This window comes from Globicephala melas, chromosome 6, assembly GCF_963455315.2.
Source record: "Globicephala melas chromosome 6, mGloMel1.2, whole genome shotgun sequence".
Classification (NCBI taxonomy): domain Eukaryota; kingdom Metazoa; phylum Chordata; class Mammalia; order Artiodactyla; family Delphinidae; genus Globicephala; species Globicephala melas.
In genome coordinates this window covers 22,195,650-22,222,215 of record NC_083319.1, presented here as the reverse complement: position 1 = coordinate 22,222,215, position 26,566 = coordinate 22,195,650, and the positions used below count along the sequence as shown (strand labels likewise).

Genomic DNA, 26,566 nt, shown 5'->3' with positions numbered 1-26,566 from the left:
CTGTGCGCGGGCTTTCTCTAGTTGCGGTGAGTGGGGGCTACTCTTCGTTGTGGTGCACGAGCTTCTCATTTTGGTGGCTTCTCTCGTTGTGAAGCACGGGCTCTAGGCACGTGGGCTTCAGTAGTTGTGGCATGTGGGCTCAGTAGTTGTGGTGCACGGGCTTAGTTGCTCTGCGGCATGTGGGATCTTCCCAGACCAGGGCTCGAACCCGTGTCCCCTGCATTGGCAGGCGGATTCTTAACCACTGCACCACCAGGAAAGTCCCTAAAATTCACTTTTAAATATACTTATTTACTCTGTAATAAAATAAAAGTAAACTTCCCCAGCTCCTTTAAAAGCTAAATTTATTAACTATTGCACAAACTGATTTTAAAACAATACGTATTGAAAACAATACGTATTTAAAACAATACATATTTCAAAGAGGTATAATTGAGTCTAAGTATGTTCCATTTACTATAATGGCACACATAGCAACCAAAATAACTCAAAAGAGGAGGGGGAGTGGCCAAGATGGTGGAGCAGGAACACCCTGAGCTCACCTCCACCCATGGGCACACCAAAATTAGTACAACTATTTGCAGGGCAACTATTGATGAGAAAGACCTGAAGACTAGAAGAAAAAGATCTTCTACAACTAAAGATATAAAGAAGAAACCACAACGAGACAGAGAGGAGGGGTGGAGACAGAGTATAGTCGACACCCATACCCCCCCGCCGGGCGGGTGGCCCACAAATGGGAGGATAATTACAGAGGTTAATTGCAGAGGTTCTCTCCAAAGAGTAAGGGGTCCGAGCCCCACATAGGCTTTCATGGCTGGGGTCATGCACCAGGAGGACGAGCCCCCAGAACATTTGACTTTGAAGACCACAAGGGCTTAATTTGGGGAGAGCAGGAGAGCTATAGGAAAGAGTCTCCACTCTCAAAGGAGGCACACAAAATCTCACTCACCCTGAGACCCAGGGCAGAAGCAGTACTTTGAAAGGAGCCTGGATCAGACCCACCAGCTGATCTTGGAGAGATTTCCAAAAAGGCCAGCGGCAATTGGAGCTCACTGCAGGGACACAGAAATTGGCAGTAGCCATTTTTAGGGAGCTCATTCTGCCATGTGGATTCTGGTGATGGCAAGTGCCACTTTGGAATCCTCCCTCTAGCTTATTAGCACTGGGACTGGCCCCGCCCATCAGCCTGTCGACTAGTACTGGGATGCCTCAGGTCAACCAGCTAGCTGCGTGGGGACACAGCCCCATCCACCAGCAGGCACCCCTGAACCCCTAGCCACCCTGGGACCTGGTCCTGCCCACCAGAAGGCCCAGGACCCATTCCTGCCCACCAGTGGCTGGACAACAGCCCCAGAATCTCCTAGGCCTCAGCCCTGCCCACCAGCAGGCCAATACCAGCTATGACACCCCAGGACCCTGCAGCCAGAGACCCCAGCACCTGTCTCCACCTATCAGTGGGTGGGCACTAGCCCTGGATCCCTTGAGTCCCACTGCCACCCCCCAGTAGGCTAATGTCAGCTCTGGGACACCTTGGCCCCTCAGTCAGCCACCTCAGGGTCTGACCCCACCCACCAGCTGGCAGACATCAGCTTCAGGACACCCCAGGCCCCTGAAGTGTCAAAAACCAACCCCACCTACCAGCAGGCTGACACTAGATCTGTGACCCCCAGGTCTATAACCAGCCATCCTGGGACCTGGCTTTGCCCATGAGTGGGCCAGCAGTAGCCCCGGGGGCCCCCAGAGCTCCAGCCACCTTGTGACCCAGGCCCGCCCACTAGTAGCCCGCAGCCTCCACACAAGGGCAGGGCTTGGCAACCAACTGGACAAGGGGCCAGCCACGCCTATCAGACCACTCACATTAGTCAGTCTGCCACAACAGAAGTGCCTAGACAGCCCACATAAGAGGCACCCCTAGTGCATATAGCTCTGGTGGCCAGAGGGGAGTGTGCTGCTGGGACACATACGACATCTCCTACAAAAGACCACTTCTACAAGACTGGGAAACATACCCAACCTATCACGCATATAGAAATAAAAACTGTGAATCAGGCAAAATGAGGGGACAGAGGACTATGCTCCAAATGAAGGAACAAGATAAAACCCCAGAAGAAGAACTAAGTGAAGTGAAGATAAGCAACCTACCCAATAAAGAGTTCAAGGTAATAATCATAAATATGCTCAAAGAACTTGGGAGAACATAAAGTTCCTAGAAGAAGAAAAAAAATTAACTCAAAAGACATTTTTGTCTTCTTAAATTATACAAGTAAAAAACCCTTAATAAGTAAACTTTTTGGTAACAAAGGAAGATTTTCTATTGTTGAAGAGAGATTACTAGATATGATTGAACACTTAAAGCTCAGCTGTCAGGCTGAAAAATAACAGTGCTGGTTTGTATCTAGGCTAATGTAAACAGAAAATGGGCTAGAAATTAATCATTTATAAAAGAAAACAAAGACACTAATTGAAAATGGCTAGACATTTAAAGCTGAGACTATAGAATTTTAGGACAGAAAGAGATTTAATGATTAGCTAGTCAAACTTCCTCATTTTTTCAAGGAAGAAAATGAGGCTTAGTGAAGGTCGAAGTTATAAATTCTGGCGGAGCCAGAGCTATATTTAATGTTGGAATTTAGTTTTATTTTCCCAATAACCTAGCGGAAAGCCAGTATCTAACATCTCATTCTGAAAATGTTTACACAAGTGATATTTACTATTACATACTTACATTTTAATTGAAGCACATTGGTAGGCAAAAATGTCTCCAGTTTACTATCATCAGAAGATAGATTATGATACAGATATGTACTTAGATGTTCCAAAGTTTCTGTCATTATCAGATTTAGTCCTGCTTGTTTCCACCACTCTGCATTTTCAGGATTAACCACAAGGCTTTCTCCTTCAATAGAAAATATCTTTTTAAAATCTACAACTGAATATAGACTGTTGGGCTCTCCAGTTCTTGGCACTTAAAAAACCACAACAAACCAAAAAACAAATAGTGAGAAACAGTCCACAGGGCAAAAAAGATAAAAAAAACACAATAAACAGAACCACACTGGAAATTTCTTACAAAATAGATTTTTACAAATTAGAAAAAAACTAAAATAAAGTTATGTCTAGTATTTCATCTTCAAGATGCTAATATTTGTAAAAGTCCAAAATATTATAGCAATAGAAGTTACATAAAGGTTTATTTCAACTTACGGAAATATCATGAAGTTAAAATTATTCTACTATTTAGTAGGAGATGGAACTATTATTTTGTTTGACCATTTTAGTAATTACTAAATTAATACATTCGACAATATTTTGAAGAGTTAACGTAAGATTTATTAAATCAGAAATTCCAATTCATTATAATGAGCCTAAACAAGATGATATATTTTATCAGATTTTTATGATGACTATCATTTTAAATATTTTGACACAGAACCCTCTGCTTCATTACTTTTTAGCCTAAGTAGGGACACAGAATATTGTGTGGAGGAACTGAAGTAGCACAACTACTTAATATTATTAACTGCATTACAAGCCTCAACCCAAAATTAGGATTATAAATTTTGAAATCCTAATTTTGGAATGGTGCCTTTTATAATGACAGTATTTTCAATAATAATAATAATAATACTGACAATACATTTCTACTGATTGTACCTTTTATCTATACTTTCTATTTAGCATTCAAAATCAATTAACCTTTACCTCTAAACAAAAATGGATTCAAAGAGCTTCTGCAGCTTTCTGATTGCCACACCATACAGTATTTGTTAGCTGATTCTTCAGCAATAAGCAAACTACTGAAAAAGAAGAGTTAAAGTTTAATTTATTAATTATATTGTCTTTTTGCATAATAAAATTTCAAGAAAAGTATTTTTCTAAGTATTTTCTACACTCAAAAGCATGTCAAAAATGAACTCTATTTTAGGGCTTCCCTAGTGGCGCAGTGGTTAAGAATCCGCCTGCCAATGCAGGGGACACGGATTCCAGCCCTGGTCCGGGAAGATCCCACATGCCGCGGAGCAACTAAGTCCATATGCCACAACTACTGAGCCCACGCGCCACAACTACTGAAGCCTGCGCGCCTAGAGGCTGTGCTCCGCAACAAGAGAACCACCGCAATGAGAAGCCCACGCACCGCGATGAGGAGTAGCCCCCGCTCATCACAACCAGAGAAAGCCCACGTGCAGCAACAAAGACCCAATGCAGCCAAAAATAAAATAAATAAATTTATTTTAAAAAAATGAACTCTATTTTATAAATGTGTAAACTGAAGTAGAGAGTTCCATAGACCAAACTTCAAATGCTTACTTCCTCCTACCCTAGGAAGGTTTGTCAGTTTGTCAGCTCCCTAACTGCTCCTGCTTTCCTGTAACTTACTTCTACTTCCTTCCATTTCCTTCAGTGGAAGCTGGAGCCAGAGGGGGCTGACTTGGGAGGGTTTTAGCATTTCCTTCCATAAAACATGCTAGCACCAACACTATAAGCCACCCAAAATAAAAATGCGATTTACATAAAATTATCTTGCTTACCATACAAAATGGTAGCTTCAACACAAATTTTTATAAAATCGCTGTCCCCACCAAGTCCATTCTAAACAGAATTTCTGGAGCTTCTACTGGCTGAGGATCAGAACTATGAAAAAGTTCTGTCTGCTCTATCTTCTCAGGAAGTGACAGGTCCTAAAGTTTAGTTCAAGTCCTTCAGTCTTGTGTGTGAGTGAGTGATGTCTGTCTGTTTGTGTGTTTTGGGTGCTGAGGAGAGAAGGAAGTATGTACGACGAGCAGTGTAAATCAGTAAATACTGCTTATTAGTAGGTATGAAGTTATTAGCCTTGGTAGGGAAGAGACCATTAATTCACGAACCCTTTAATCTATGCCCCAAACCTCCCACTCCCTCCTAAGTGAGAATTGTATTTTGTTTCTCTGTTCATATGGAGCATACATGAGCATGCTAATTGTAGGTACTGCTAGTTAAATTGACAGTTCTGAGTAGTAGCAGACAACTAAGTCTTACGTCTAAACCATCCAATTTACCCACATAATCAAAAAATCTGGCATGTGGTGGCAATATTTGAGAATCTAGACAATTCTTCAACCTTACCAAGGTCTCTTTGACAACTAGACACCTCATATTGTAGGCGATTATTTTAAAGTGAAAGGAAGAGAAAATATTTAGGCAAGCCATGTTCAGCAGAAGACAATAATATAGACAAATATTCTCATTCCTTTTTTTTTGGCTGCACTGCGTAGCATAAAGCTATCTTAGCTCTCCAACCAGGGATGGAATCCGTGCCCCTTGCAGTGGAAGCGTGGAGTCTTACCCACTGGACCGCCAGAGAAGTCCCTATTCTCATTCTTAATGGAGCTTTTTGAAGATATGTCTGAATTTGATATCTTCTTTGTTCATGTATAGAAATATATTCACGATTCAGTAATCAGTGTGGAAATAAAGACGTAATGCCACACAGACTTTTCTTTTTAGCACCATAAAATCTAGCATAGAGTTTTACATGTAGCAGGAACTCAGAATATTTGTTAACTGGGCATACCTCCAGCCAAAATGTTGTGTTCTGAAATAAAAGTAATTAGGGCCATAAAAGCAAATTAAGAGTATAATAACATTACATATTATTTTTCCTTTCTGTTTTTTTTAAAACACTTTTTCTCTTTGTTTTTAGTTTCACAGTTGAGGTGTAAATCTATTTTTTAAATAGGGATTTTTAAGTTTTTGTATTCATGAACCAATGGAAACTATTTACATTTCGCCAGTGATGAGACAATTCCTTTAAGTTGTTTCAAATGGCCCTGGAACCTTTGGCTAATCTATTTATTTATTTTTTAGGTTCACTAAATTTATTTTAAAAATCATAAAACGTGTCTTACAAAAGAGCATTACATTCTGCACACTGCTCTGACTAGATGCCAGGGACATGTGGACTATTTCCTCCCTGTCCCACCCCGCAAATGTTACAGTGACCACAAAGCAAAGTGTTCGCAATAATTACATGGGGGGATTTTTTTTTAAACCACCACCAACAAGCAAAATTTAAAATTCACTCACTCTGCTGCTGTTTCAAAATTTCAGGGTTTTTGCACACCCTCCCCCACCCCCCATCCGTTTGTAAGGAACTGAAACATTACATCTGGTGAACAGCAAAGATTTCACTACACCTCAAATGCAGAACACCTATGAAGCAGAGGAATGTTGGCTTTTTAAACAAAAGCAGATAAAAAAAAAGATGCAGGACTCCTTCAGTTCTTCACTAATCTTAGAAAAACTTTCCAGAATACTGCTTCACACTGTTCTGCAGCAAATACTGTGCATTCTGTATCTGGTCCCGTGTTCCTGTAATGGTAATGATCTGATCTTCGGACGCTTCTAAAGGCTCATCAATTTTGATCGAAGCTCCTGACTCATGATGGGTTTGTTTAATCCACTGACTACCTTTGCCAATAACAGATCCAGCCAGATCTTTGGGAACAGTTACTTGTGTAGTTATAATAGGTCCACCAAGATCACCATATGAGCCACGACCCCCAGCATAGGAATAATCACATCCAGAGCCACCTTGTGGTTCATAAGCCATCTGCCACTCTGACGGGCTCCATGTATCTACTGCAGAGTCCCAGGTTTCATCAGCACTGAAACCAACCACGCCATCATAACGGTCTCCAGGTCTCCCTCTTCTGTCATAGGCCATTAGATCTCCTTCTCCAGGTGGTGGTGGTGGAGGAAGAAGAAGATTCTGAGCTCTGCCACCACCTGGGCCCCCTCGTCCAGGAGGAGGTGGAGGAGGTCCTCGGCGAGGGCTCCTATCATCATCATCTCTTCTGGATGGAGGCATGGGATGCCCACACTGACCAGGAGGTATTCTGTCAAAACCACCTTTTCCCCACATGGGAAACCCACGGGACATCCACAGCGGTCATCAAACATCATTGTAAAACCATCATAATCATAGGTTTCATTGTAAAAATTGGGATCATAAGGCTGAGCACGTCCTTTGATGGGAGACTCTGATATAAGATCAAGGATGATCTTTATGCACTCTACAACCATATCAGGTTTTCCTCCAATAAGAACGACTCTGTCAGTGGAATGAGGACAACATTCCTGGAAAAGCTTGATTGTTGTCTGAGTGTTCTCTCGAAGTTCTTTGATTTTAGCACCTTTGACCTCAATAATTCCTCCAGCCAGACTCTGATGGATCAACAGTCTCAATTCGCAGTCAAAGTCACTTCCTTTATAGTGTTGGTAATTTAAGCATTACACAGCATCAGATTCGAGCGGGAGCTGGCTGGTTGCAGTGGGTGATGGCAACTGCAGGCCCTCTTCCAAGGTAGGGATGATTTTCTTCAGAATTTCTCCAATTGTTTCAATATCAGCACTGATACTCAATATGCACTTGGGGCCAGTGCTGTCTGGGACTGAAACACTGGCATTGTAGTCTGTACGGAGAGCCTTAATATTCTTGCCTCCTTTTCCAATCACTTCCCCAGGATTCTTGCTCTGAAGCAGAATGCGTAATTCAACCCTCTCATCAGTGTTTCTAGATCTTTTAAAAGCTTGTTCATCTTCCATATCTTCAGCAGGGCGTTTACCAAATTCGCCATTGGTTCCGGTGTTGGGAAAGGTTTCCTCTGGCTGTTCAGTTTCCATTTTCTTGTATTAAAGGGACACAACAATCAGTTATTAAATATATCCTTGCAGGGCAGAAATGAAGTGTTCTGGGCGGGACCAACTGACACCCTAGTGCTGCAGTAGCCAGGCAAGGCTACTGTCCCTATGCCGTCCCTATGCTGCCTCAGCCGGTCACAGCTAGACAGAGAACGAGTGTAGGGTTTTAAGAAGCGTAACGCTTTGAACGAGTGTAACGCTTTGAACGAGTGTTAGAAGTCTTTTTGTTCGTTTCTTTTTATGGCTGAGTAATATTCCATTGTATATATATATGCCACATCTTCTTTATCCATTCATCTGTCAATGGACACATGTTGCTTCCATGTCCTGGCTATTGTAAATAGTGCTGCAATGAACATTGTGGTACATGACTCTCTTTTTTTTTTTAAACATCTTTATTGGAGTATGATTGCTTTACAATAGTGTGTTAGTTTCTGCTTTATAACAAAGTGAATCAGTTATACATATGTCCCCATATCCCTCCCTCCCACCCTCCCTATCCCACCCCTGTAGGTGGTCACAAAGCACCGAGCTGATCTCCCTGTGCTATGCGGCTGCTTCCCACTAGCTATCTATTTTACATTTGGTAGTGTATATATGTCCATGCCACTCTCTCACTTTGTCGCAGCTTACCCTTCCCCCTCCCCGTACCCTCAAGTCCATTCTCTAGTAGGTCTGCGTCCTTATTCTCATCTTGCCCCTAGGTTCTTCATGACCATTTTTTTTTTTAGATTCCATATATATGTGTTAGCATACGGTATTTGTCTTTCTCTTTCTGACTTACTTCACTCCGTATGACAGTCTCTAGGTCTATCCACCTCATTACAAATAACTCAGTTTCGTTTTTTTTATGGCTGAGTAATATTCCATTGTATATATATGCCACATCTTCTTTATCCATTCATCTGTTGATGGACACTTAGGTTGCTTCCATGTCCTGGCCATTGTAAATAGACATGACTCTTTTTGAATTATGGTTTTCTCAGGGTATATGCCCAGTAGTGGGATTGCTGGGTCGTATGGTAGTTCTATTTTTAGTTTTTTAAGGAACCTCCATAATGTTCTCCATAGTGGCTGTATCAATTTATATTCCCACCAACAGTGCAAGAGGGTTCCCTTTTCTCTACACATGTACATATATACACTACCAAATGTAAAACCGATAGCTAGTGGGAAGCGGCCGCATAGCACAGGGAGATCAGCTCGGTACTTTGTGACCACCTAGAGGGATGGGATAAGGAGGGTGGGAGTGAGGGAGAAGCAAGAGGGAAGAGATATGGGGATATATGTATATGTATAGCTGATTCACTTTGTTATAAAGCAGAAACTAACACATCATTGTAAAGCAATTATACTCCAACGAAGATGTTAAAAAATAAAATAAAATAAAATAACACTGCTATTTAAAACACCAAAAAAAAGTCTTTTTGTTCTAACTTTGGCAAATCATAATACACAGATAAGACAAGTTTCATAAATTCTCATTAGATATTTGAATTATAACAATAAGTAGGTATATGACTTGTGTGATTAAAGAGTTTACTGCAGTTTAAGTAAATACTTTCAATATCAGATTGAAATTCAAGATTATACTAATTTCAGCTAGTTTTTGTTTCTAACTGCCAATCTGCCTTAACAGATGGATTAGGGTATATGGAGTAAAAACAAGAGTAAAAGAGCACACAAAAAAAGAAGTACACGTCCTGCAAATAAACGCCTTGCACCTTAACAAAGGGATTAAAAATATTTAAACCAATTATAGATAGTTTCTGTACTCATCCCATGCTATTTTTTTAGAGTTCATATCTGATATGGGCAGTTCTAGTTCATGGTAGAGTTCTGTATAGCACAAATTTACCCCCCAAAGGAAATACCTCTTTGCCAGAAGATGAAGATAATTGGGGCCCTCAAAGTCAGGCTCCTCCATCTTATGCTGTGACACCTTCCTGAGACCATTAATAGAAGCCTGAGCAGCTAGTGATGAGATGCTCCAGTCGCTTCCAGTAATCCAAGAGCATTCTCCTCTGGCAGATCAGCCAATCACAGCTAAGAACTCAAAACCCAGCACACAGTGTCCACTCTGGGAATAATTTATTAGAGACTTGGAGATGTTCCTGTAATTTTCCTTAAAATGTGTTATTTTAGGACATACTAAGTTCCAGGATTACAGTGGGGATAAAGGGGGTTGTACTGGTTATGTTCTTAGTTGTGTAACTAGCATAAGAAGTAGGGGAATGAGGTGACTTTATTCCAGGATGGCAGACTAATCTAACATAAAAAACATTAAATTACAGGTATGCTGTATGGTATAAGATAGCAGTCAAAGCTATCTCAGACTCAGAGGACAAAGATGCTGGGCTATTAAGCTATGCAACTTTGGCTCAAACTAGAATACAATGATCTAACCCTGCAGTATAAATTCTGAGAAGATTACAGACCATCCTGGGCTGTACTGAACAGATTTGTGGCTCAGTATTTGGTTCTACGTATCTGGTTTCCCCAACACCAGTACCACATTGATACAGGTAAAGAAGGTCAGTGGATGTCCTCTGTTAGAGAGGGGATGTGATCTCTGGTACTCCTAGGGAAGTAAGTTGAAAGCCAAATCTATTGTTCAACCACTGAACACACTGCTCTGTTATCCTTGGCTCTTCCTGGTCAGAGAGGTATGACAAATCTTTTGGAAGACCCCAAAACAACCCTATGAGGTATGTACAATTATTATCCCAATATTACAGATAAGGAAACTGAGGCACAGGGCAATGAAGATCACAGAGAGTTAATGATACAGCCAGGCAATCTGGCTCTAGTTCAGGGCTCTTAACTACTTATTATGGGCTGAATTTGTCCTCTCCAAAATTCATATGTTGAAGCCCTAACTCTCTGTACCTTAGAATGACTGTATTTGGAGCTAGGGCCTTTAAAGAGGTAATTAAGTTAAAACGGGGTGATTAGGGTGGGCTCTAATCCAAATAACTGGTATCCTTTTAAGAAGAGGGGATTAGGACATTGACGTGCATGGAGGAAAGACCACATGAAGACAAAGGGAGGGGCTTCCCTGGTGGCGCAGTGGTTGAGAATCTGCCTGCCAATGCAGGGTACACGGGTTCAAGCCCTGGTCCGGGCAGATCCCACATGCTACGGAGCAACTAAGACCGTGCGCCACAACTACTGAAGCCTGTGAGCCTAGAGCCCGTGCTCCACAAGAGAAGTCGCGATAGTGAGGCCCGCGCACCACAATGAAGAGTGGCCCCTGCTTGCTGCAACCTAGAGAAAGCCCTCGCACAGAAACGAAGACCCAACACAGCCAAAAATAAATAAATTAATTAATTAAAAAGCAAGTTTAAAAAAAAAAAAAAGACAAAGGGAGAAGACAGCTATCTACAAGCCAAGGAGAGAGGCCTCAGAAAGAATCCAATCCTGCTGATACCTTGATCTTGGACTTCCAGCCTCTAGACTGTGAAGAAATAAGTTTCTGTTGTTTAAGCCAGCCAGTCTATGGTATTTGTTATGGCAGCCCTAACAAACCTATATACTGCTACACTGTATTTCATGGTAGTGAGTGACAATAGAGGCAGTGTCATTGGTAAGCATCCACTGGCAATGTTCTAAGCAGATTATTTAAATTTTAAATTTAAAATTAAAATTTTTAAGTTGTTTATATTTAATGGTAATATATTCACATTCGAAATACTAAAAGTATAAAAGAGCCTAGCTTGATCACTTACTACCTCCTATATTGCCAGGTTACCCAGTTTCCTTCTGGGCTCAACCAACAGTACCTGATTTTTGTGTGCCCTTCTAAAGATATTCTATGCATATAAAAACAATTATGTACATATATATTCATATATTCCCTTCAGTTGCTTACTATGAACACCATTTAATCTCTTACATTCTTTTTCACAGAGCTATCTGGGAAATTGACTTTACATGGAGAGATTTAATTAAAGATTGCTTCTTCTGAATTGCAATTTGAGTTCTAGATTTAATCTTTACTTACATTTTACAAGCAGGAGAAGATGGAAATTTCTGAAGTTCTGCACATAATGAATTCACTGAAGAATGTTGGTTTGTTAGGTGTAGACGAGTTAATGGCATTTCTAACTCTACTAGAATATATAAAAATTAAAAAAATCATGTTACATAAACATTGAATAAAATTATGTATAATTCATAACTTTTTGTAAGCAACTATTATGTTTGATCATTGTGTTACAACAGAAATTTTCAATCAAAAGAAATTTGGGTTGTTTGAAACACAAAATAACAGTTTTAAATTTCCATCTATATAAAGGATTACACATATACCACATGGTGTCTCAACTATATACTAGTGATTTTTAAAAAATACATTGGCAACTAAACTTTATTGTTTACTATATAAGATAAATTCTAAGACTTTATGTGTAATAATGTTTACAATTCTGACAACTTATGTTGTCAGTACTTAAGAGGTAGTACTATTGTTGTCAGTACTTAAGAGGTAGTACTATTTTTATCTCCATACTAAATACTGGTGATGTTAAACAAATAGTATTAATAGACAGTAATTTTTTACCTTACAAAGTATGGAGTCTAGGTGGCCTAGCACAGAGTTATATCTTTTATAGGGTGGGCTTGAAAAACGAATCCTCATTTATCATAAGTAGTCAGTGTGTTTCTGTCACTTTCATAAATAAAGCAGTATACTTCCAAATAGATGATTAACATGATCAGATATAAATGTAACTAAATAACAGCATCATCAACATAGTTAGGGAGCAATACAATCTGGCATTACACTGGAACAAGAGATGATTCTGAGATTCCAAATTTGGTAGGATAGTGATAGTAACAATAATGATGGGATTGCTTTGGGGATTAAAAAGTTAAATTTACAAAAGTATAACAAGGGTCAGCAAGACTGCTAATACTGAGGTAAAATATAAAGTTCTTTTTAACTGAGCTATAAAATTACAAGATTTCTATTTTTAATATTAATGCTATTTCCTCCATTCCTCTTCCTCAATCTTTGTAAATCTCCTCTTTTGATGCTAGGATGTTAATGATAGTAACAAATGTAAAGGGGTAGATAAAAGAACAACTTGGCTTGCAATAATCAAATTTTAAACATGAAAACTGTCTCATAGTAGACTTTATATGTGAATGTATTGTACTTTTACATCATATATAGGTATCCCCTGATAAGCTTCATGATTTATTCAAAATTTCTACCTGGTTCCTTGTACTCTGATTCACATTGACTTTGAATGGCCAAAATTTCTGTGGAGCTGCATTTTATATCCTCAATGTAAATTCCATGCTTGATAGTAAGATCTGGGGAAAAAAAAAAAAAGGAAAAAGCCTACTACCAGCAAAAGTACTATGATATTAGTTTTTCTGTAGTCTTGTTCATTCTTCAGTGGCAATGATTCTGAGGAGTCATTTAGTACACCATCAGGGCCAAGTGAAGGCAGGGAGTGTAGCACCACAGTCATTCAGTACATTCACCTGTCCTTTTCCATTACCATGCATAGATTTGTGTCCTTCTAACAAGCCCATGGGCCACCTGCAGTTTTGAGCTCTGCTAGACTTTCAAGTTCTGGTATAAATTTGATCTATTTACTTAGGTTGGCTTTTCATTACCTTGCTTGACTTGTAGGCTCATCAGTAATCCCCTGATTTACTCTTGTCTGCAAGAATTCCTTCAAGTCTGTTGATGGCAAGCATCCCTATTCTCAATGGATATCACAAATCCCCCTTCACTCCTCCCTAATGTTATTTATCTTCGATTATTTCAACTGGAATGTATGAGAGGACAGTTAAACATTTGGGCTCAAATTATATTAAAAGACTTCGACAATATTTACTAGTTTAACCGGGAAGAAACCATCTAAATTCTAGGTTATGACTCTCCCAGTCATCTGATTCCATGAATCATAACCTTACTCTGAGCTTCTAAAGTCAGCATAGAAGTTGTTAGTGCTTTGTCACTATGTATAAGAAAATAACTCAAAAAAATTAATACAGTCATACGTGTTTTAGCTCTATTTTTATAATTATCTTGAAATGTTAAATTAATTTCAGAGACATTTTAAGCTTGCAAGTGTATAAAGAGGAGACAATGAGAAAAGTGTCTTATCAATAATAATTTTGAGATTTCGTTGTGCAAATTTACGGGACACTTAAAAAATCTGAAGGTTCAGAAAAAAGTTTAATGAACAAGAATTTTTATAACAAACATTATTAAGTAGTTCTAACAAGTAATAGATTTTAAATTTAACTCTCACCTCTTCTGAAAAGCTTTTCATTTTCATCTACATAATTTATCATTTCTGGCATTAAGTTTAATGACTCCTTCAGTTCTGAGAGTGATGGAATATCAACTTCTTGTTTGAGGCTTGCAGATATTAAGAATTCACACTCAGGAAAAACTGATGCCTGAAATAACATATAGGTAAAACTAGTTTTTAGTGAGGTTTTCCAAATAAATATTTCTGAGTTCATAAATAGATACATTTGCTTAATTGGTGTACCAAATTTTAAACTAAACCCACACTCAAAAACTTTAATGCTCTGCATACATTTTATTTAAAAAGTAAGTGTAGCAGCCAAAAAAATATATTACAAGCAATGTTCTCTCTGAGTAATATCCTTCATGGCCACCGATTACATTAGTGACATACAATATCCCTAGATGCAGAAGTATCTTCTTTCATGTTAATAACAAATTTTCAAAATTCTAAATTAAAAACAATCACTGCAGCAAATGAGAGCTGGTGAATGGAGAAGTAAAAAGAGCAGATGGAATGGAATGGATCTTTACTGCATTCCACAGAATTTATTTCTCTTTCATTCCTACAGAACTGGATTCTTCAACAAGTGAGACTGTATGTGCATAACTCTCAGAATTAACAGGGGAGGAAGAGGGAGACTGGAGAAAAGGGGCTAATAGGTGAATTAATTTTTTTACCATGTGTGTTAAAGTTTTTAGTAAAAAGAAAAAAAACCTTTAAATGCCTTAAGACCAATATGTATATGACCATTTAATGTCCCATACCAGGTATATTGATTAAAATTACAAAACAATTCCCTATATCTGGGCTGTACACCAGACCAATTAAATTAGAATATATCTGAGTAGGATCCAGGCTTCAGAATTTTATTAAAATTTATCAAGTACTTCCAATGTGTAGCCAAGGTTTAGACCACTGTCTCTGAAGTAAATTTGACTCTTTAATTGATACACGCTCAATCCGTTATCAAGTCTTTTTAACTTGACAATAGTAAATGGCCAATGTATATTACTACATCTTGTAAAAGTGTGATTTACTAACTTTTATTTAAAAATTACTGAAAGCAAATATTACAGCTTCATTTAAACCTACTGTATCTTCTAGCTTCTCCTGACAAAAGTTCTCTTTATCCATGTAAAAATCTTCCACAAAACCTTTCATATCTCCTTGAAAAGAGAAACACTCCCTTAACAAAAAAATAAAACATTAAATTAGTGTTTACTAAAAGCAAGGTACATACCAAATGTAGTTAATCAAAATACATAGTGATTAAAATTAGAGTTGAGGTAAACAATGATAAAATACTATGATTGATAACATCTAGACTTGTGAGCATACAAAGAATATTTTCTTCTCTTAAAAATATTCACAACACTGGGCAACTAAGTACCTGAGAAAATCAGCTTCTGTGAACATCTGTCCTTTGAAATCCAACAGGGGATCCTTTACCAAAAATAGTTTTAGCCTACTCAACAGAGTATGCGAAGTTGGTAGCTGACTTCTATAGGTCATCAAATTATTTACAAAAATTATTTCTTCATCATCAATATACAAATCTGAAAATAAATAAGAAATATAAAGGAAGAAGAAGAAATCTAAAAGTTATACAAAAGGATCTAGATAGTTACTGTAGTCAGCCATTGATACAGTCGGGGTTTTCAAACGCATTTTAAAAATTTATTTATTTATTTATTTAAAGTATAGATGATGTACAATATTATATAAGTTACAGGTGTACAATATAGTGGTTCATAATTTTTAAAGGTTATACTCTATAGTTATTATAAAATATTGGCTATATTCCCTGTGTTGTATAATATATTGTTATAGCTTATTTTATACATAATAGTCAAACACATTTTAAATTCTCTAGTTCCTCACTGTACCGTGCAAATAAATCATGTAGCATAGTACTGGTATACAGGCAGAAGCTCAATAAAATGTAACATTATTTAGTACACTGAGTAGTAACCAAATGTCCTGAAAGAGTTGTAAAGGCTCATATTTTTTTCCAACAAAATTAATGTAATCAATGGAGGAAAACATCTTGTGGTCTTATGCCTCAAAACAGCCAGGGTTAGCCTCAGCAAGATTGTAAAGAAATAAAAGCATTTGACTTCTGCTGACCCTAGTGTTTTCTTCTCTGTAAGATTTTATCTCTTAAGGTCTCCAATTCATCCCCAGAGACTGACATGTAGGGAATGGAGATGGTCTAAAAAGCCTATAAATGAGGCCAACTCTGATTCTAGCACGCTAAGGTTGTTCAAACATGTTTGTTATAAAATTAATTACAATGGAAGCTGTGTAGTGAAGTATCTACTAGAGAAGTGTGACACAGCTTGCATATTAGGAAACACGACTGCTAACAGTTAATTGTTGGAAAAGCTTTCTCCTCTCTATCCCCACCCTATCATGTTTGGGCCACTTTAGAATCTTAGCTAACAGTGTCAGTGCTTTAGCAGTTTCTAGGCCCAGGAGAGAACATAAAACCTACTCCCATTCCTCAATAATCTCTGAGTGGAAAAAGAAAGAGGAAAATATAAACTCAGATGAGGAACTACTCAGAAAACCAAGCTCCCCAAAGCGAAAGCCACCTTGAAGGGGAAGCAATGGTCTCTTGTTTTGGGCAGTGGCCTTTCAGTTAAGTAATTTTAGAATGGTATGAGAGAAGGATAGCATGAAGTGATGTCTCCCATGACCAGTTACATCACTGGTATACATGTGCTTAATAAATATGTGGTGTAGAGTAGAGAGGCAGGGACCATCTCTTTGCCTAGTGCTAACTTAAAATACCAAAAGAGAACTTGTTGTGTAAGCTAGCCTCCTAAGAGATTGTTCATCTGTTTATTGGAACCTGTTAAGTTCTTGACAATCCTGTGGCCAAGAGCTTCCCACGCATGATACACAGCAGAAAGCTATCCAAAATCAGGTCCATGTCTAAGCAGGGTTTAGCTGAGACGATTTAAAGACGGTTTGTTCGTAAATCCATTCCGTAAGTGCTAATGAAGTCATGTTAACAGTAAAAACCCAAACAGCATTCATTTATATCCCCATCTCCACCTTCCACTTTCAAACACAGCCCCTCTAGCCGTCTTTCCTTCCTACAGGCTCATCCTGGTATTTCTGGGAGTCCATGAGGATGCCTCATATCAGTTATGAGGTCTTGTTTTCTAACCACCTTTTTTTTTTTTAACATCTTTATTGGAGTATAATTGCTTTACAACTGTGTGTTAGTTTCTGCTGTATCACAAAGTGAATCAGCTATACGTATACATATATCCCCATATCCCCTCCCTCTTGTGTCTCCCTCCCACCCTCCCTTTCCTACCCCTCTAGGTAGACACAAAGCACCGAGCTGATCTCCCTGTGCTATGTGGCTGCTTCCCACTAGCTATCTATTTTACATTTGGTAGTGTATGTATGTACATGCCACTCTCTCACTTTGTCCCAGCTTACCCTTCCCCCTCCCCGTGTCCTCAAGTCCGTCCTCTACGTCTGCGTCTTTATTCCTGCCCTGCTCCTAGGTTCTTCAGAACCATTTTTTTTCTTTTTAGATTCCATATGTATGTGTTAGCATATGGTATTTGTTTTTCTCTTTCTGACTTATTTCACTCTGTATGACAGACTCTAGGTCCATCCACCTCACTACAAATAACTCAATTTCTCTTTATGGCTGAGTAATACTCCACTGTATATATGCACCACATCTTTATCCATTCATCTGTCGATGGACACTTAGCTTGCTTCCATGTCCTGGCTATTGTAAATAGAGCTGCAATGAACATTGTAACCACCTTTTTCTGTTGGAGCCACTTGAGGGCAGCATCACACCACAACTAATGTTCTTTATAACTATCAAAGGTTTTACTAGGGGTGTTACTTCCTTATATTCTACGAAATCCAGCATACCCTGGATTTCTTACCTTATTACCACTAGTATATGTACCAACACAGATATGAGGAGACTGTTTTCCTCTATTGTAGAGGAGTGTTAAATTGTCATGAGGAAACAAAATTTTGGCTAGTTAACTATGAAAAAAAGCAGAAGGAAAGAGGTCTACTGACAGGAAAGAAGATAGGGTTATTCTTTGCACAAGATACTTTTGTCTACTTAGAAAACCCAAGATAACGAAATGAAACAACTGAGTTCACTAAAGTGTCTGATAAAAAATTATAAAATCAATGGTTTTCAAATATATATATATAAACCTAGTCAAAAATTAACGGAAAAACTCGTTCATGACGGCCACAAATATGCAAATATTGAGGAATAAACATAACAAAAATGTGCAGAAAGTATATGGAGGAAACCATAAAATGTTAGTGAGGAGCATTATCAATCAATCAATCAATCAATAAACTTGAAGAAAAGGCAAGATAAACCGTTTTCCTGGCTAAAAAGACTAACTATGGTAAAAATTCTAAAAGGTACCAATAACATTTCGATATCTCAAGTGGTCTGTCTTGGAACTTGGAAAACTGATTACAAAGTAAGTCTGGAAGAATATAGACGTGAGACTAGGAAAAAAATGAGGAGACTATTAATACATGTTACACTAGTGTATTAAATAGTTAAAACTGTATGATACTGACACAGTAATAGGTAAATCAATAGAACATAATAGAAAATCCAGAAACAAACAGTAATGTGGATGAGGATTTGGCATATGATGTAAGTGGTATTTCTAATCAGTGGGGAAAGGAAAGAGTATTCCATAAACAATATTGGGAAAACTGCCAAAACATTTAGGAAAAAATTTTTTTATTTTTACTTTTAAACATATGCTAAAATCTTGAAGAAAACCTCAAACAAAATATGAATAAATATTTATTTAATCCAAGGAAGAATTTTCTCAGTATTAAAAACAATGAAAGAAATCATAAAGGAAACACTGACAGGACTGGTTAGGTTCAAATTATTAGGGGTTATTGATATCTTTGATACATAAAGATACATAAAGATAAAATATAAGAATAGAAAAAGAGACAAAGAAGAGAATCATCTCACAACATAAAAATATGCAAATGAACACTAAACACCAGTAATTTTAAAAATGCAAGTAAAAATATAATTTTTTGCCCATCACATTGGATAAATGTATTACAACATCAATAGTAATGATGATAAGGCTGGCATGAATAGGGTATTCTCATACCATGCTAGTGGACGTATAGCCAAAAAATGCTTACATCAATAATTTCATTTCCAGAAATTCACTCTAAGGAAATAATTGGAAGTGGAAACATAATGCAAAAAATTAAGAAACAGAAACCTCATTAAATAGAATTGGGAGATGATCAGGGGAAGCTCTCATGCTCTGCTATGATAGCAGAGCCCAACAGAAGGAAGACGCCTCTTTTTTCCTGGCAAGGACTCAGCCAATGAAAAGCCATAGACTCTTTGTTTACTATAGCCCTCCCAACTTCCTTTTCCCATCTATAAAAGAGTTCCCCTGTTGCTGGGCAAGGACTTACATGTGGCTCACCATGGTTGCAGACCTGGAATTGTAATTCTCTGCTGATCCCAAATAAACCCATCTTTGCAGGAGAAATATCTGGCAATCTATTTATTTCAGGTCAACAATACATTTAGGAACGTACTTTAAATTAAAAACAACATTAATTGGGAAATCTATAATACATGAATAAGATTAAAAGCTGCAGTAATTAAAAGCCATGATTTGGAAGAAAACTTAAATATATGGTGAAATGTTTCCAAAATACTGTTAACATTTAAAAATACTATAAGGCATATACAATAAGATCACAATAGTAAAACAATTTTGTTTAGATTATAGAATTATAAGTTTTTAGTAAAGGGACATTCTATATACTTAAGATGTAGGAAAACATAAAATTCATTAATAAAATTTTAAATGAATGAGGACTGATAAAATTCAGTCCTCATTCATGATCAAAAGCTTAGCAAACTCGGAATAGAAGAAGCTTCCTCAACCCAATAAAGTATGTAAGTTTTTCTAACGTTTCGCCGTTGAAAATGATGTAAACATTGAAATAATATTTATATCATTTTTAATGGTGAAACAAAGTATTTCCTTTACTATCCAAACAAGACAAGGATGGCAACTATTACTGCTTCTATTGAACAATGTACTGGAGATCCTAGCCAGCATAGTAATACCACAAAAGATATAAATGTCGTAAAGGGAGAAACAGATGTCTAATGAAATCACTATCTCAAAGAGAGTCTTCCCACGTTCACTGCAGCATTATTCACAATAGCCAACAACCTAAGTGTCTGTTGAGAGATGAATGGGTAAAGAAAATGTGATACACACACACACACACACACACACACACACACACACACGCACACACACAGGGAATATTGTTCAGCCTTGAAAAAGGAAATCCTTCCATTTGCAACATGAATGAAACTGGAGGGCATTATGCTAAGTGAAATAAGTTAGAGAACAACCAAAACTACCACATGGTATCACTTATATACAGAATCTAAAAAAATTTTTTAATTAAAAAATAAAAAGCCAAACTCATGGAAACAGAGAGTAGAATGGTGGTTGCCAGGGTCTGGAACTGGGGTGTGGGGGAAATAGAAAGAGGTTGGTAAAGGGTACACACTTGCAGTTATAAGTAAATAAGGTCTGAGGATCTAATGTATAACATGGTGATTATAGGTGATAATACTGTAGCGTTTAAATTTGCTAAGAGAGTAGAACTGAAGTGTTCCCACCAAAAAAAAAGAGAAGAAAAAATAAGGTAAATATGTGAGGTGATGGATGTGTTAATTAACTTGATGGTGGGAATCCTCTCATAATGTATACATATATCAAATCATTACATTGTACACTTTAAATACATTACAATTTTATTTGTCAGTTATACCTCTATAAAGCTAAAATACATGTGGGTGGTTGATGAAGCTAGGGGGCTGCTGCTTTTTATTATAAACATTGAATAACTATTTGACTCTCTAAACTATGTACATGTACTATTTTTAAAAATTAAAAATTTGTATTTATTTATATATTCCTGGGATGTCTAAAAGGATATTCATAAAAATGGTTACATTTATTGACAAATAATATGTGAATATTATAGAAAAATTAGTACATATGAACAAACCAACAAATAATAAAAAAAATACCCACTGTTTTTATGTCTTAAAGAAATATGTTTGGAATTAACTTATTATTTAGTAATAACTATATTTCTTATAAGACAGAGCAAATTTACAGTATCAATTGAATCTCAAAGTATAATACATTTCTTTAAATTTAGACAGTGAGACCAAAGTATCTATAAATCTGGTAGCAATCAATATAACTGCAAGGAAAATAAATGGAATTGTAAATTTAAATTTATTAAGTGACGTCAAATGACACAGGACCCTTAAGGAGATATAGGATATGGACAATTCATATGTATTTGGGAAACTCAAGCATATTTTCATTTAGTGTATAATAGTTAAAGAAGCTTCTGGTTCTAGCTGATGACAGATATTATGAAATTTGCCAATAGATGCTTCTAGCTTGACACATTAATATAATAACAGCTGTGGTTGGGTAGCCTGTTATTTTTTACAAATCATATCTTTACATGTATGTATATATAATTTGATCCCCACAAAATTGTTTATAAGAAATTAAAAGAATGAACTAAAAGAAAGAAATTATAGAAAAAATTGAAAACCATAAACTTTTTAATAACTGTCAAAATTGTACCACTTTTTAAGAGTAGATTTAGACTATGATCAAATCTTCTGACTCCAAATTCAGGCTCTTCTTATTATAGCATGCTCTCAAGTTTAGTCTTTAATGCAATCTCTATCTTCTCAAACTATAAGAGGGATTTAACTCTCTCTATATCACACACATATTTGCCAACACTAAAAATTTTATACACCATTTATGTATCTACATAAAAACAATACTAAAAGAACCAAATTATTTTTCATGTTCAAGCTAAAGCATATCTTAAATGATAGTAGCAATTATATAATGGAGACATAAGTTTTTCAATATAAAAAGGGAATAGGTTGTTATACATACAAGAAAGGTAGTTCTCAGCAAGTTTTTACACAGTTGGAAAAATTTATCACCCTCTAGTAAGATGAGAGATTTGGCATATAGTTTGGATAAAATGTATCTTTAATTATTACTTACTGTAAATTTGTAAAAACAGAGTGAATTTCTTGACCTAATTCTGCAACTTTTCTATCTCCACTTTGAATTATGGTTTCATATAAATTAGGTAAGATTGAAAATGTTTAGCATATTTGGGGAAATAAAATATAACTCTCACATAATAATCTACTACTTTAATGTTACACCAGACTGCTGTGTCATCAGATCTGTACATAGATGCTAATATCGTTATAGCAATATGTTGTGAGCCACCTATAATCAAACCTCTGAGGCTATTCTCAAGCTCAGCACACTTAAACTCCAAAAACAACTACATTTACAAAAAGGGGATTAATATGAAAGAAAATATTTCACTAATGTGAAACTCAGAATTACAACTTTGTGGGTGAATACCCTTAGCAAAATAAAAAATTTAAAAATCCGATAAAAGAAAAAAATCACCGAAATGAAAATTTGTATATTAGTAAGAAATGTTTTATAACAATGGAAATAACAAATGTTTTACCTTGCTTCTGTGCTTGAAGTAATGGACATTCTTCTAAGCAGTTGACAAGTGTAAAGAATTCATTGTAGTCCTTATGGTTATATAAGCTGGCTTCTTCTACTTCAGTTTGGGAGTCTGGGTTTGAACTTGGAACAATTTCCTCAAATTCACAGCTAAGCTCGGTCATCATTCCTGTAACTGTTTTCCTGTGACATTAGAAAATTACTGATTTTGTGTATGTCCTATTTTAAAACATCTTTATTAACAAGTAGTATATGTTCACTGTAGAAAATTATCAAATTCCAACAGATCCAGAGAAAAATTACCCATAGCTCCACCATTCAAGAGATGAATTTTAAAATTTTGTATTTTCTCAATTATTTTGGAATATTTTAAAATAAAAGTGGATTCAAGTACATAGTATTCTGTAACCTGTTCTTCTCCTGCTAAACAATGAAGCATGAACACATTTATATGTCAATCAATGTACATTCATTTCATTTTTGAGTGGATGAACAAGAACCCATTGTATTGGTAAATAATAATTTATTCAACCAGTTCCCTAGTATTGGAAATGTAAACTTGTTGTAATTGTTTGCTATTATGAGCAGCAATGCAAGGAATATCTTTGTGCACTTGTCTAATCGTTTTCTCAAAATGTAGTTCCTAAAAATGGAAATGATGAGGTTAAAGATACATAGATTTTTAGACTTTGCCATGCATTGCCAAAATGCCCTTGTGCTGGATATTGAATGTCTGCTTTTCCATGTCATTATCCAACCTTTTACATTCTGTTCTACAACCTCGGAGACTGATCTCTGTGAACCAACTAGGCTCCCTTGCTCCGTCTTCTGGTTGCGTTCAACCAGTGGAAGCACTGGCAGGAGATCAAAGGTGGGAAAACAAACAGGTTGAAATATTATTCTTTCCAAACCTTTCCCTCCTGGGCCACAGTTTGGAGAAGTGGCTGCATTCTTCTACCAACAGTTATATCTTTTATCAGACAGCCTCTCTCCCATAGCTGCAGTTCTTACTGTTTTGGTTACTGCTCCTTCAAGCTTAGGGTGGTAACAACTTCCAGCTGTTGTTAGTCCTGGGAACTTTTTTTTTGGCTCCCTCGACACCCTGCCTGTACCTTGCCTGTTTCCTGATTGATCCAGGTATATCTGCCATTGTCTATATCATTGGGGTATTTGGACTTACAAGAGATCTTTCCACTGATTTTTGCAACAGATAAATATATTATTGGCAATTGAGCTACACATTCTGATATACATTTTTATGATATCCTAAAATATTTTAGCCTTAATAATTCTCTGTACAGACTGAAAGAACCAAAATCAATATAATTCCCCAACGTAATTAGAGAAAAATAATGAACATGTCATACCCAAATCATATATAGAAAAATCTCTAAAGTTTCTGCTTTACTCTTTAAGAAAATACAAGGTACAAGAAAAAATATTTCAACTCACCGAGGTCCATATTACTCATAAGAACACTGATTCCTATGTGGATCTCTATAGACTTCTAAATTTAGTGCTTAGATAACTGCTTTTTAAAAAAATAAATATTACTGACAGAGTCAGTACTTTATATAAAAATCCTTGGTACTATAGTTTTGAGAAAACCCCATCAATTCTCTTTCCCTAGATATAAGTGAACTGTAAAGACCAGTATTTCCTGGATCTCCTCCTTGTCCAATATTATCTATTCTTTGTTCATTGGTGCCACTCCCTCTGCCTAACTTGTAGTGCTGATGTTTCCCAGGCTTCCAGTCTATATTGTCTTTGCTTTCTTTCCATGTCATTCTTTTTGAGTAAATTCATCCACTGCAGTTCACTAATTCCTTAACTTAAATGAAATATTTATTGAGTGTCTACAATGTGCTAACACCTCTTTAGGCACTGGGAGTGGAATGGTGAACAAAACAAAGTTCTTGCGCTCATGAAGTTTACCTGCTAATGGGACAATAGACAAATATATAAATAAGTAAATAACATAATGTCAGGTGGTGAAAAACTGTTATGAGTGAAATAAAAAGAGATATTAGAACATCAAGTAACAGCCAGAGGGTTGACAAAAGGTATATTTTAGAGAGTGTAGTTAGTAAATGGCCTTCTGAGGAGCTACAGATACCTGAATAATGGTAGGGAGTAAGCCATACGGAGGCTTAAAATAGGGGAGCAAGGTTGGCATAGTCTAAGAAAAGCAGAAAGGTCAGGGTGACTGGAACTGAGTACCACTGATGAAATGGATAAACCACCAATAACTGAGACATTTCACGATCTGATTTATGTCTTTAAAAATATATATCACAGGCAAACTCTTAGAAGAAAATATAGGAGTAAATCCTTGTGATTTTGATTTAGGTAAAGGCTTCTTATACATGACACCAAAAGCACAAATAACAAAAGAAAAAGTAGATAAATCGAACTGCATCAAAATCTAAAAATTTTGTGCTTCAAAGGATACCACCAAGGAAGTGAAAAGATAATCCACAGGAGAAAATATTTGCAAATCACATATCTAATAAGGGACTTGTATCTAGAATACATAAAGAGCTCTTAAAACTCAATAATAAAAAGGCACATAACACAATTTAAAAATGGCAAAGGACTTGAATAGACATTTCTGCAAGGAAGATATACTAAAAGCCAATAACTACATGAAAAGATGCTCAACATCATTAGCCATCAGGGAAATGCAAATCAAAACTACAATGACATGCAATGAGCCAACTACCAGGATGTCTATAATCAAAAAGACAGATGATAACAAGTATTGACAAGATGTAAATAAATTGTAACTTCATATACTGCTGGTGGGAATGTAAAATGACACAGCTGCTTGGAAAACAGTCTGGCAATTCCTCAAACAGTTAAACACAAAGTTACCATATGATCCAGCAATTCCACCATTAGAGAAATAAAATCATATGTCTGCACAAAAACCTGTCAACAAATGTTTATAGCAGCATTACTCATAATAGCCAGAAAGGGGAAAAAATATCCATCAACTGATGAATGGATAAATAAAATGTGGTATATCCATCAAATGGAATATTATTTGGTCATAAAAAATGAAGTGCTGGGAATTCCCTGGCAGTCCAGTAGTTAGGACTCCACGCTTCCACTGCAGGGGGCAAGGGTTTGATCCCTGGTCAGGGAACTAAGATCCCTCATGCCACGTGGCCAAAAAAAAAAGTGTTGATACATACTACCAAATAGATGAAACTTAAAAACATTATGCTAAGTGAAAGAAGTCAGTCACAAAAGATCATATATTGTATGTATGATACTGTGATTTATAACATGAGATATATATTTGGTCTTCATATCTGTTTCTGGCACAGATCTCCTAAAGCCATTGGAATTTCCTAAGTGATGAGAACGATAAAGTTATCTTTGGTTATGTGAATAAGGTGACTTTTGGAAAGCACCTAAGGATGGGGACTGGTTGCCACGAGAAACAATCATGTGAGTAGAAGATTGGAACTTTCAGTTCTACCCCTCTGACCTCCAGGAAGGGGAGAGGGGCTGGAGGTTGAATCAACTGCCAATGACCAGTGATGTAATCAATCATGCCTATGTAATGAAGCCTTCCTAAAGACCCAAAAGGACAGGGTTAAGAGAGCTTCCAGGTTGGTGAACACATGGAGGTGCTGGGAAAGTGGGGTGATGGGAGAGAGTATGGAAGCTCCATGCCCTTTCCCCATGCCTTGACCTATGTATCTCTTTTATCTGACTGTTCCCTTTTGTAGTAAACTGGTAATCCAGTAAGTAAAATGTTTCTGTAATTCTGAGTCTATCTAGCAAGTTGATTGAACCCAAAGAGGGAGTTGGAACCTCCAGTCTATAGATGGTCAGTCAGAAGCACAGGTGATAACCTTGCAAACGGCATCTAAAGTGTGGGGTGCGGGGGCAGTCTTATAGAACTAAACCCTTAACTTGTGGTATCTGATGCTATCTCCAGGTTGATAGTGTTAGAATTGAGTT

The 26,566-nt window shown here is 36.9% G+C and overlaps 1 protein-coding gene and 1 pseudogene across 1 annotated transcript in view; both read right to left on the bottom strand.

Moving 5' to 3' along the window:
- SHOC1 (shortage in chiasmata 1) overlaps positions 1–26,566 on the bottom strand; it is a 91,932-nt gene that overhangs the window by 52,179 nt on the left and 13,187 nt on the right. Inside the window, exons 4-11 of the mRNA XM_030859016.2 lie at positions 22,590–22,774; positions 15,349–15,514; positions 15,033–15,144; positions 13,953–14,103; positions 12,898–12,999; positions 11,684–11,792; positions 3,706–3,800; positions 2,729–2,968 (exon numbers count right to left, since the gene is read on the bottom strand). Of these exons, the coding sequence (XP_030714876.2) occupies positions 2,729–2,968; positions 3,706–3,800; positions 11,684–11,792; positions 12,898–12,999; positions 13,953–14,103; positions 15,033–15,144; positions 15,349–15,514; positions 22,590–22,774 (1,160 nt within the window). The remainder of the gene's footprint in view (positions 1–2,728; positions 2,969–3,705; positions 3,801–11,683; positions 11,793–12,897; positions 13,000–13,952; positions 14,104–15,032; positions 15,145–15,348; positions 15,515–22,589; positions 22,775–26,566) is intronic.
- On the bottom strand, positions 6,135–7,788 carry LOC115854586 (heterogeneous nuclear ribonucleoprotein K pseudogene; annotated as a pseudogene).